Below are 13,002 nucleotides of genomic sequence, written 5' to 3' on the forward strand. Positions count from 1 at the left end.
CGCCCTTACTCCCAGCAAATGGGCGATAGATAACCAATCGGTGCCTGTGACATTCCCAGTATGCGCTGGCATGATGTCGGGGCAGCATGAGTACGAGCAATTTTTTTTTTTTTTTTTGCCGATGCCCGTGATGCCGCCCCCCACCACGATGCCGCCCCGGGCAACCGCCCGTGTCGCCCATATCTAAAACCGATACTGCTGATACATTCCTGCTCACTCCCCAATGCTTTTACACTTCTTCATCTTGTACTTCATTCTGCTCAATAAAATGGTAATATTTGTTAAACAGTGATGATTTTATTGTTTTATACTGTAAAATGTGCTAATATGAATACATATTAGCATCATGAAGACAGCTGTGCTATGCAACCGATTGTAGGCTGAAAATATAATGCTAGGTTATTGTTGTCAGTGTACCCTCACTCAGTGATCTTGTTCCCTATTTGTCAGGAGTTTATTTTTAAATAAGACATTCTTCAGGTTGAATAAAGACACTCAGACAATTAGAATATAATAACAGCAACGTGCACAGGTGAGGACTCTGGCGAGACACACACCCTGAGTGCAGGCGACAGTTCTTTATTTATAGGTTACATCGCGTATGCAAACACATCACATTTTCTTTAAGCAAGTTCCTCTAAACCAACGGTTGTATGTGGGTGTGTATGTGTGAGTTATATGTGTGTATGGCTGCTTCTTTTAAGAAACGTGGTGCACTTTTAAACTCTTGTGGTTTAGGTGTTGCATCTGTTTCCTGCTTAGATAGTTTGTGTTGCAGGGTTCACTGTCAGTTCGCATGACAGTGGAAAAGTACAACAAGTCTTGCGAAATGGGGAAGTACAGCAAATTTTGTGAAATATATAAACACTTTACAATATGCTTGAAAATTAAAGATAATAAAACAACGAATAAAAACACATAAAACATAAAATCTTACAACATTCCCTCCTGTTGTTAATATATTTCACACATACTCTATAGACTTCAGTAGACAATCAAGCGGATGTACCTGTGTCATATCAGCTCCGCTATTACCTATAGTTGCTGACCAGGCTCCCCACCCCACCCCGTTTCCGTCTGTTAATGAACCATTTGGGATAGGGTAGCCGACTATCTTTAATTTTGGGCGAGCTTCTGCACACACCACACAATTTATTCTATTGGCATCAGTAGCTGATGCATTAAGTTGATCATACCATGAGTTACCTTTTGGGGGTTGTAGGTGTGATTTCGTGGAGCGTTTTTCACGACTTACTGTCTGTTTTTGTGTCCATTCGTTACATGGGTCTGAGCTGTTTGTTGTGGGTGAGTAACCTTTTGGACAATATGGATTACAGGGGTTATTTGTACAAGCAATGTTCATGCATACTATGGTTATTGAGATAAACACTGAAGATACAACAAGAAAACACAATGTTATGATTGTCATTAATTTGCACTCCTCTGACCAGTATTGTTGTCCTTGAGTCCCGCTGGAAATTGGGTCCTCTCCATCTGAAATGTCTGAAAGTTCATACTGCATCTCTGTGTCAGGCATTGTTTGTGAGTGTCTGAGTAGTTACTTGAGTGATGGGTTGCTCTTCCGGTTTTGCAGGTTGGACTGATCTTCCTTTACTCTACCGGGCAGGTGGGGCTAGGTCGGTGCTCGGGCTACAATGGGGTTTCTTCAGGTCGACCAAGTTCACCAGATCACCTAGTGTGTCGACTGAAAGCGAGAAGTCAAGAGGGCGGGGTATACCCAATCTGCCCTCTCCTCCACTTACAGATCACTAGATGATAGGTGGACTGGCGTCTGGGCTTGTGTCCCCTTGTACTTTTTTGGCGTGGCTCTGGTGGATCCACAAAGGTCTTTCAGCGATTTTGCACGCTGTCGGTGTTGTGAGCAGGACCTGATAAGGGCCCTCCCACCTCGGAGAGCTCCAGTTTTTCCTCTGGAGTACCTTGATCAGGATCCAGTCGCCTGGTTTCAACCTGGAAGAGACTGGAGAAGAATCATTCGGCAGTTGGTTGCTCAGAACTATTTCTTTGCTCTCTAGCAGTTTTGTCATCCATTCTGCTAGGGTTGTTTCTCTAACTGATTTGTCTATTGGTTCACTGGTGATGGGCAGAGGAAAAGGTCTACCATGTACAATTTCAAATGGTGTCAGTTTCTGCGAGCATTGGGTTAATCTCATCCACATTTTTACTAGGCCTATGCACTCTGGCCACGGCCTTCCTGTTTCTTCCATGCATTTTCTTAGTCTTTGTTTTATTGTGCCGTTTGTCCTTTCTACTAGGCCGGCACTTTGAGGATGATAAGCACAGTGATATTTGATGTTGAACCCTAGTGCTTCAGAGACTTTGCTGATTACCTCATTGACAAAGTGTGTCCCATTATCTGATCTTATCAGAGTGGGGATGCCATATGTTGGAATAAAATGGTTACATAAGCATTTTGCTGAAGTTTCGAAATTTAGAGTGTAAAAGTGTTTTGGAGATTATATCTACTATCCCTCCTGTTGACGCATGGAGAGTAACTCCATGTGTCACTAAGGCTGCTGTTTTGTGTAGAGATTTTGGAAGTATTGGTTTTCCTTCACAAATCATTAAGTCATCTCTTAGTTGCGCTCCGCATTTCAGCCATTTCTTTTGCTCGGCTGTGGGAGCTGCTTTTTGTTCATCCTTTGTCAGTAAAATTGTTTCCCTTTGTAATTTCATAGTCATTCTTCTGATGTGCTGCACACTTGCAAATTGCTAAATGTCGCATCACATGAGGAGTTTCCTCCCATGTAAACAGATGTGTGCCATGATAAAACCTTCTCCACACACTAGAAACAAAAAACTAATTTCAACCGTTGTTACATCTTATTCACTTATTTTATAACACAGTTATTTTTCAAATCTAATATCAATCAACTAATTTGCATATCAGCTTATAATGCGCTAAATTGACAGGTCAACAGAAATGCACGTTCAAAAGATTATCACAAAAGAGAATTTCCTCCATACAGTAAATTACTTGTGTTGCATCAATCAAGGAGAAAGCATCTCACAATTTATTGTATTACCAACTAAATTTATTGTCTGATCACTGCTTGGTCATACCAGACTCTCTCTGTGTCTTTATTTTTCCTTCTCTATTTTCACAAACGTTTCACCTATTGTCCTGCAAGCTGGAGAGTTAAATGTCAGTAGTGGGTAAATTCAGCAGTTGATAACAAAACTATTAAGTTTTTCCTGTTTTAACACCAATGTGAGATATAGAGGCGCACATATAGTGTGTGCTCTAGTGTAAGCTGCTCTTCATTGCATGTATGTGTGTTAGTACGCTTGCATGCAGGGCCTCTGGGCCTGTCTCACCCAAAAGGGCATTTTCTTAACAGTTGCCTTTCACTCGCGTGTGTTAAGAAAGGCAAATGTGCTTGTAGCAGTTGTGAGATTATATTACATTATACCTGTAATCAAAATGAGTGAATCATGATACTGCTGGAGGCCACATTATACTTCTTAGTTAAAAGAATTTGAAAATCATTAGATTTATTAGATAGGTTTGTATTATCCTATACTGCTGATTCACTGCTGATTTACTGTGAGTGAGTTACACTGTTTCATGACATTTCATACTGCCGAGTTATGAAGAGAATATTGTATTCAGAGAGTAGGGGCCTTTCTCTTTTTTTTTTCTTTGTGATAGTAAAGAGAACAGAGCACATGCCACGGGAGCGTCACCCCCACCCTTGGTGGAAGCAGAAAAACAGGGAGCCAAGGTCATAACTCAGGCTCACAAAGAGTCAGAAAGAATGTGAATACTTAGTTTTGTGGCTGTGGCGCATTCTGTATAGCTTCTTTTCTTTGTTTAGTAGCTTTCTGCCTTCACCTGAGGGTGTGCCCTAAGCATGTGACTTCAGGTCTCCATAATTGGAGTTTATTTAAAGATAAATAAGATGATTTCATATATTGCTCGCAGATCATGCACTAGACGATATGTTGCAGTATTAGCCTGCTTCAACACTTAAACAAAACATCACTCTTTGTTTTATTATTATTATTATTATTATTATTATTATTATTATCCTGTCTCAAAACAGAAAATGAAATTGTAGTTGTTCTTGGCTGAGAAACACAAAACCTCTCCCTTTTTTTTTTTCAAAACAAGAAACTAAGTTTTAATCTCTCAGCCTTGTCACATAAAACAAAACAGACAACCCAGCTCTCAGCTGGCTCTGGACTTTATCATCATCAAGGACACAAAAAGAAAAAGAAAAAGCTGCTGCCAGAAACAGAGCAGAAGTGTGAGGAAAAAACTGAGCTCACAGACAGCTGCATGTGTGACCTTTAATATGCAGCTTCTGCTCTAAAAAACAAATAAAAATAAAAAAATGTGTAACTTGCTCATCAGCTTGGTAGTGTCCACATATTTAATTCATTTTATTCAGCTTCTCAAACCTGTAGCTTTAGCTGTTGTATACAGGGTTTGGCTTATTAGTTGTTAGTATAGGTTTGCTCTTCACCTTAACAAAGTCTCATCTAAGATGACAGGTTTACAAGCAGGTCAGGTGTCTCTATGCACCTGATTAGTGTAGTTATTTCCTTATTTTCTTCATCTCATATATCATTGTACTGAGTTTGAGCAAACCTTAAGCTTGAATCAGACTACTTTTAACAATCTTCCACCTCGCATCATAACTGACTGAGGTGCCTCTTCCTATTAATAGTATGTCATTATTAATGTTATCATTGTATTGTTTTTCCTTTTTATAACAGCAATAGTATATCACAATACACTACTTTACTACTAATATACAATAGTATATTAGTTTATATTTTATTATGTATCCATCACGGGTCTGTGTGAATCTGCAGCTTCACACCTTCCCAAGCTGGAGACATTTTCCTTGGCTGAACAATGACACAGCCTTAATATACCTTATGCATCTCTCTTTTTTATTTGATATATTTTGTGTGAATTATCTGGTTTCACGCATTCTATTCATTCAGCTTGGTTGTCTTCCCAATTTTGTTTCATTGCTTTAATTTAAGTTAACCTTAATTTAACCTTTTGTTTATTCCACTTCATTCCTCTTTCCATGCTTTAAAAATATTACAACTCTTGTGTACGCTTTGATTTCTTTTTAGCTTCCTTTTCAGTATTTATTTCTGCTTGGAGGGTTTCTTATAATTTAGTTAATGCATTTTCCCTCCCACGTGGGACATTTAGTTTTCTTTGGATTTCTCCATCTATATGCACTAATTTGTCCGGTAGCCTGGACATTTCTTTTTCTAGCCACTGCTCGTCAGCAGTGAGTTTTGTTGTTTTATTTCCCATTTTGATTTTGTGTTATTAATACTACAAACAGAACTGTGTGACCTTCTCTGGTATTAGAGTTAGGGGAGGTTATTAAGGCAGCCTTCTACCCTTGTCCTAATGTCAAGGGCGGCCTTAATTTTATGCGATGAAGCGCAACCTTTTCCCTTCCTCACCAGTATTTCAGTCGACACAGGAAAACAATAGAAGTGGTGTAGGGTCCTACTGTCCCTCTTCAAATGACACTCACTTCCTCTTTTTAAATACAAACAATTCACATACGCGGCAGTGTAATCCTATTTTAATTGACACTTTCTTTTCCCATTTACTCCCAGAGTAAATTTTGTCGACTACCAGCTTTTATTATTGCGAAACGAGTCTCTTCTGGACTGCCAGTTTCGTCTTACAAGCGAGTCTTTTAGACTACCAGCTTTTATTGTTGCGAAACGAGTCACCTCTGGACTACCAGTTTCGTCTTATAAGCGAGTCCTTTTTTAAACTGCCAGTCCCTACAGGACGAGTTTTTCCCTTAGAAAAGTGTCAATCTAAAAGACGATTATTCGCGATGTGTCTTTGAGTGTTAATATTCACCTGGTTATGATGATATAAGTGCCGGTCAGAGATTCCTCCTTGTTCCCCAGGATCGTGGACCTCTTACTAAGAACGCTGGCCAACCCCGAATTCACGTAGTTGGTCTTTTCTCCTTCATAGGAAAGAGGCTGTCGACAGACTTCAGCGCGGGCTCTCCACGATGTCAGGAAACGACGAGGTCACTCCGTTGGAGCATAAAATTAGTTATAATTCGATGTCCTAAATCCGGCTCGAAGGACCAATTAAATGTCAGGAGTTTATTTTTAAATAAGACATTCTTCAGGTTGAATAAAGACACTCAGACAATTAGAATATAATAACAGCAACGTGCACGGGTGAGGACTCTGGCGAGACACACACCCTGAGTGCAGGCGACAGTTCTTTATTTATAGGTTACATCGCGTATGCAAACACATCACATTTTCTTTAAGCAAGTTCCTCTAAACCAACGGTTGTATGTGGGTGTGTATGTGTGAGTTATATGTGTGTATGGCTGCTTCTTTTAAGAAACGTGGTGCACTTTTAAACTCTTGTGGTTTAGGTGTTGCATCTGTTTCCTGCTTAGATAGTTTGTGTTGCAGGGTTCACTGTCAGTTCGCATGACAGTGGAAAAGTACAACAAGTCTTGCGAAATGGGGAAGTACAGCAAATTTTGTGAAATATATAAACACTTTACAATATGCTTGAAAATTAAAGATAATAAAACAACGAATAAAAACACATAAAACATAAAATCTTACAACACTATTTAATGGTGCGTTTGGCACCAAACTCAGGATGTTGATCCAACCATCAGTCAACCATGTGAATTTTGCCACATTTTAATGACATTTATTTTAACACTGATTCATTTTGAAATGAAGATTTTTAACTCAAATGATTAAGGAAGAGTTAGAAATGTGTCAAGGAGTCTTTCCATAATCATGAACATATTTATTTTATTTCTTTAAGAACTACATCATGATCCTGTTCCTCCTGTCTGGTTTGTATTGTTTCTTTAGAAATGGGAGTGGCAGTTCTTGGGAAAAAAGTAAAAGACATGCTTCAGGTTTGCATATCTGCAGCTGAGCTCTTGGTGTCTGAGTGTCTTCTTTGACAGCATGAACACTACTTTGGAAGAGATATGTGAGTATATTTTTTTATAAAAGCATTATCCCATTATACAGTGGATATGAATTATTATTTTCATTGTAAAGATTTTATTTGATATCATTTTGTATTTCATTAACAGGCAAGGCAGTCCTTGTGTCTGCAGGTACGCCATCACATTAACCACAGCATAATTTTGATATGAAAATCTTTAACATAATTTTTTTGTTCTAGGAGCTGGTGGAGTTGTGATTCTGACTCCTGCCATTGTCGCTGGAATGGGGTTCACTTCAGCTGGAATAGTAGCAGGCTCCATCGCTGCCAAACTGATGTCACTTTTTGCAGTCTTTGGTGGAGGTGGAGTTGTAGCAGGAGGTCTCATAGCAACCTTGCAGTCCTGGGGTAAACTGAATAATTTGTTATATGTCTTCTATCTCTCTCTGTAAAACTAAACAAAACCAAACAAACAGACATATTTTTTTATATATATAAAAAAGGAACAGGATCAGCTTTAAGTGAATCAAAATAGTAATATATTTTAGTCCACTGCAGCCTCTTTATCCAAATATCAAAGATATGAAATGTAGTTATTGGACACATCTCTATAAATAAAGGTTCATGAGTAAAATAATTCTACATCAGGGAAATGAAGATCAAAAATAAAAGTTTTTCTCATGTTGAACAAGTATAACAAAAAGCTAATGGTTTCTAACCTCATTTCACTGCAGGTGCAGCAGGTCTGTCATGGGCTGCCACTTTATTGTTTGGCAGTGTTGGTGGAGCAGCTGCTTGGTTGATCTCAACTGTGTGTAATGTGACTGTGAAATATGAAGAGTAACACATTGAATAAACACAAACTGACCTACAAATGATTCCTCCTGTGACAAATTAGTCTGACTCAATAGCCTGAATTAAGCTTTATGTTTTATGTACAAAGGACAGATAGTCAGATTAAAGCATGATTTGAGAACTGAGTTACAAAAATGATTGCTGATGATTTTTACCCACCATTTTCAAATAAAATATAATTGAAGAGGATGAAGATGCTTTATCTGATCCAAAGACTGATATGATGCTTTTGTTCTCTTCACATATTTAATGTAAAAATGAAAACACATGCAAATTAAAAGTATAGTTGTTTTTATTGTAAACATAATGCATCTAACTGGGCCATATTCTTTTTGGCCCAAAGATTTTATCATACATGAAATACATTAGTGACACAGATTAAATGCCAGTAATTCATTTACAATAGTTTAAATACTGGAAATCATTTTTGGCAGATCATTAATGTGTGTATCATGTTTGAGATCATATGACAAGCATAATATGTCAGCCTTCTGACCGAATTATGTAAAGGATGGGCCCATGTCGCTTTTTCGGGCTATAACCGGCCGGGCCCCATAGCCTAAGCCCCGGCCACCAGATGCTTGCCCGGGAACCCTCCCTGGGCCTCCGGAGTGGGGTGAACTGTTCCCTTGACTGTAAACTGATAAGGGTGTTTTGAATCGCCCTTTGTCTGGTCCCTCACCCAGGACCAATTTGCCATGGGAGTCTTTACCAGGGGGACAACATAGCCCCTAGGATCCATGGGGAAAACAAACCCCTCCACCTCAATAAGGTAGCGATTCATAGAGGGTGAGTTAACTTGTTTCTGAGTAAGAACATTGTGAAGTTAAGCCGTCAACGATGATGTGTTAATGGCTATCCCAGCTGTTGCTCAGCCATGTGGTTGTACATGGGCAATTGTGAAGAGTGAACTTTCTATTATATTTTGTTTGCTTCTTGAAAAGCTGTAGAGTGTGTGTTTGTGCATCAACCCTAGCTGTTTACTGTGAAGTGAATACACTAAAGAAAAGAGGTTATGTTTTTTTGTAGTTGTGCTACGATGCCGCACTGTAACTTTAGGAGAGCCAATTTGTTGTTTACTTTGGTAAGAAATGATCATTATCAGTATTTTGGGGATATTTTGTGATTCTTTGTGTTCACTGGAAAGGGAAAGGGAAAATGCAAATTTGCAAATCTCAATTTGCTTTTTGAGATCATCTCTACATCATATAAGCTCACAATTCTATCATTACAGAAAACTTAACATCTTAACATTTCCAGCTGAGCTGTGGTAAGATGTTTTGTTTTCTTTCTTGTGTTTCAGTGACAGCTGTAGCAATCAGTCGGGGCAGGTAACAAACTTGTTTGCTTATTTATTTTTATCACTGAACCTCACTCACGGGAGAAGTCATAAATATCATACATTTATGTATTTTGAAGCATCCTGATGATCAGTAATGTTGTAATCTTCACTCTATACCTCCAGTCCTTTTGTCACCCAGCTGAAAAGAAACACTGAAGTCACAAACATCTGTAATGCTTTTATTTAAAAAGAACCTCTGCGCAGATGGAGATCATGCAACCGACGAGCAGTCCCGCAGATCCTTACATTTATACTTGGTGGCCGCACCCCGATTGGTCATTTCATGGTTATCAAAACCAAACCAAATTTGGCCCAAGGTGGGATTGTGAAATGAGGCGAACAGAGGATCGGTCTTATAGAATTTAAAGGTAAGCACCACCTGTTAAAGCAAAAGTGTGCAGATTGGATGAATTCTAAATTATCTGCTCGCTGATTTAATGATCTTCACCGTTAAATTGGCTCAGAAGTGGTGAAATATTAGAGTAAGAGACATAAAAGGTAACCACAGTCTGTTGATTGTAAAAAAAAAAAAAGAAAAGAAAGAAAGAAAAACAGAAAGAACTTAATTAAATTATAAAGTATGGTCAGTAGATTTGTGGTCAATGTTCGGGGTAATGTGTAATTGGGGTGAATTTTAAAGTTGATGTGTTGTGTGTAATGTTAACTGTGTTGTGATTAAAACTTTGCCGGAGTTTTGATTGTTGTTTTTAAATTTATTTAAATTAATTTAGGACTGAAGTTGGATTTCTAAGAAGTGCAAGTGTTCAGAGGGTGACGCCTCCACTTCAACACGGACGTGTGTTGGAGACCCACGGCGACGGGACAGTTCGGTTGGTTACCGAGAAGACTGGGGACTTTCGTTAATAACTAGTGGTCAAGGACCACTTTTTCGTCTGGGACGATATATGCACTTGTTTGGCCGAGAAAGCTGGGCTTGGATGTTGGACGCTTCTAAAAATAAAATAGGTTTTGTAGAAATCGGGCCAATCACAGTTTGGAACTGATACTGGTTAACTGGTTAGAGAAAAAGGCTGGACCTTGGCGTTGGACGCTTGTAAAGTTGTCGAAATTGTTTAGGGAAAACTGGTACCAGTACAGGATGATGAAAAGTGTGTCATGGAAACATTGTATAATGTATCTTGGCATTTGGTGTTTTGTTATACGGTTTAGGGCCTGGATGGCTTGAGGATAGAAGCTCCTCTTGAGTCTCTGTGTCCTTGCCCAGATGATGCGGAACCTTCTACCAGATTGTAGAAGTTGGAACAGTTTGTTGCCAGGATGGGACGGGTCCTTCAGTATCTGCGTTGCTCTAGTCCGGCATCTCCTGGTGTAGGTGTCCTGAAGCGGGGGGAGAGCAATCCTGCAGCAGCGTTCTGCTGTACGGATCACTCTCTGGAGAGCTTCTTGGTCCTTCACACAGCTGTTCCCAAACCACGATGTCATGTTCTGTGTGAGGATGCTCTCCACAGCGCCTGTATAGAAGATCCTGAGGATCTTTGGAGAGACCCTGAACTTCCTCAGTTGTCGTAGGTGATACAGGCGCTGCCTAGCCTTTTTGGTCTGGACCTGAATGTGGGCAGCCCATGTCAGGTCTGAGGAGATGTGGACGCCAAGATACTTAAAGGACTGCACCCTCTCCACTGGAGCTCCATTAATGATAATGGGCTTGTAGTCTCTGTGCTGACTCCTTCTGAAGTCCACCACCAGCTCCTTGGTCTTGCCGACGTTCAGCTGGAGGTGGTTGTCCTGGCACCATGATGCCAGATTCTTCACTTCGTCCATGTAGGCCGCCTCATCACTGTTGGAGATGGCACCCAACACCACTGTGTCGTCAGCAAACTTCACAATGGTGTTGGAGCCGTGGGTGGCCACACAGTCTGAAGTGTAGAGGGAGTAGAGCAGTGGCGAGAGGACACACCCCTGTGGTGCTCCTGTGTTGGTGGTGATGCTGTCGGAGACACACCTACCCGCCCTCACCACCTGAGTTCTGCCAGTGAGGAAGTCCAACACCCACGCACACAGACGGCTGTTGAGTCCCAGATCCCTCAGCTTTGTGAACAGTCTGCTGGGCACTATTGTGTTAAACCATTGACTGTAGAAAACATGGACGACGCGACAGCTCCCCAAAAATGAAGCCAAAACGTCTCTATCGCCCCCTGGTGTCTGGCTGCAGTATAGGTCATAAACCCCGCCTCCTCCATGTTAGCGGATGGGACTGGGGTCAGACTAAAATAAATTAATTCTCCTTAGATAATTTTTTTCCAAAGATTCTTTCTTTTGTTATCAATAGTTCTCATCATGCTGATTGATGTCCAAGAGGTCTCCTTTCCCATAAGTTTGATTCTAATTCCTACCGCGGTGATGTTAAATTGGGGTGAAACGTCATCATAACAGCTTTGACTGTCAGCTGCAGTCACGGAGAAACTTGCGTATCTCTGTTCGCGAATAGCAGATAGAGCGTAGGCTCTGAGAGGACGCCCAGCGTTTACGCTACGAAAACACGACCGAGTGTTTTAACCTGACAGCCTGAGGTGTTCTTCAGAAAACTGGACTACCCGACAGAAGGACCCGAGGCCCCGCTGCACTTTTTCGGTAAGTTAAACATGTTTGTAAGCTAATCCGTAACTACCGTCCTTAGCTCAGTCCTGAGACCTAGCTAGTTAAGATGAGCACTCGGCTGTCAGGGTTCGTTTAGCTGTGCAGGTGAATGAATTTACTAAAGAAATCAAGAGAAACGCCCCGGGCTGCTCAGTCACTAATTACTGTTACTGTACTTTTATTACAAGTATTATACTGTAAAAGCAACAGGCTGCACCCTGCTGCAGCTCCTGTGCAGAGCTGAATATTAAATATGTGCAAACAACAGCATGTTTTCAGTCTCTTGCCACATCTGTAAAGACAGTAACATTTTTTTTAAAAGCTTGTATTTCAGTAACTCCTCATTAATCAGGAAATATGGATTAAAGTACTGTAGTGTACTGTAATACTGAAAAAAATGTAAGAGAAGAACTTCAGATCCTGAGTGTGTGAGGACAGAAGAATCAGCTTCATTTCAATTTTGAGGGATAAAATTTATATCCGAGTTTGATGGTTCTGTTCTCTTTGTGATTACAGGAGCTGCCCCCAGATTCAGACCTCAGCACCACCCAGTGACAGCAGACAGATCATCCAACATGTTCACATGTTAACTGTAAAATGAACTGATGAAAACAGTGCAAAGGTTAAAGTACCACACGTACTATAGTGAAAGCTGCAGCTTTATTGATAAAGTTAAAGACAAAAAAACAAAAGGATTAATCTCTCATGTAACTGTGTCACTATACATCAGTATTAACAGGACCTCAGTTTGGTGTTTCATAAAGCTGCTGATCTCAGACCTGCACAGCTTCCGTTTTAAACACTTGATGTACTCAGCTGCATGAAGAGCATATGAAATTTTCTCTAACACAATTAAATAAAACCTGATGAAGGTCGAAGGTCAAAGGTCGTCACTTGTATGTTGAACTACAAACTTGTCATCTGGAATTTTTTCAGTTTTTTTACACATAGTGTGTTATTTACCATAAAGTGATTCAGAGTTATTCATACCAGAGTAACCAGAGAGGATCATATATTTTTAAATATATAACTTTCTACAGGACTGAATATAATATCTTTATGTAAAAGTCCGGAGCCTCTGGGGAGTATCTTGAGTATTTATAACATTACACAAACCAAAGGTCTCCATCACAGTGTTCATGAAATGCTGGGTTTATCCATCTCCTGGGGCGGGCCTACGGAGGAGTGCTGAAGATTTCCCTGTGAGGGAGCTGCTGGTGAAGATCATGAGTCCTGCTTGATCAATGCG

At 40.1% G+C, this 13,002-nt stretch overlaps 1 protein-coding gene and 1 long non-coding RNA gene across 2 annotated transcripts; one reads left to right on the top strand and one right to left on the bottom strand.

The window, feature by feature from the left end:
- Window positions 1–503: 503 nt before the first annotated feature.
- On the bottom strand, window positions 504–6,675 carry LOC120434825. The gene is made up of 2 exons (XR_005609383.1): window positions 5,876–6,675; window positions 504–1,981 (listed from the first exon to the last, which is right to left on the bottom strand). It is a non-coding gene; the product is annotated as an uncharacterized LOC120434825 (long non-coding RNA).
- A 223-nt stretch (window positions 6,676–6,898) lies between these two features.
- LOC116322078 (interferon alpha-inducible protein 27-like protein 2) lies at window positions 6,899–9,851 on the top strand. The gene is made up of 4 exons (XM_031742078.2): window positions 6,899–7,000; window positions 7,107–7,130; window positions 7,199–7,366; window positions 7,693–9,851. The coding sequence occupies exons 1-4, from the start codon at window positions 6,976–6,978 to the stop codon at window positions 7,800–7,802; spliced, it is 327 nt and encodes a 108-aa protein (XP_031597938.1). The 5' UTR covers window positions 6,899–6,975; the 3' UTR covers window positions 7,803–9,851.
- The last annotated feature ends 3,151 nt before the right edge of the window (window positions 9,852–13,002 follow it).

Source organism: Oreochromis aureus, linkage group 19, assembly GCF_013358895.1.
Source record: "Oreochromis aureus strain Israel breed Guangdong linkage group 19, ZZ_aureus, whole genome shotgun sequence".
NCBI lineage: Eukaryota > Metazoa > Chordata > Actinopteri > Cichliformes > Cichlidae > Oreochromis > Oreochromis aureus.

Bases quoted from the DNA above. Each gene is read 5' to 3' on its own strand.
- LOC116322078 (XM_031742078.2), top strand. From the start codon at position 6,976: ATGAACACTACTTTGGAAGAGATAT. The intron at 7,001-7,106 runs GTGAGTATATTT...TTTCATTAACAG, and splicing joins CACTACTTTGGAAGAGATAT to GCAAGGCAGTCCTTGTGTCT. The intron at 7,131-7,198 runs GTACGCCATCAC...TTTTTGTTCTAG, and splicing joins GGCAGTCCTTGTGTCTGCAG to GAGCTGGTGGAGTTGTGATT.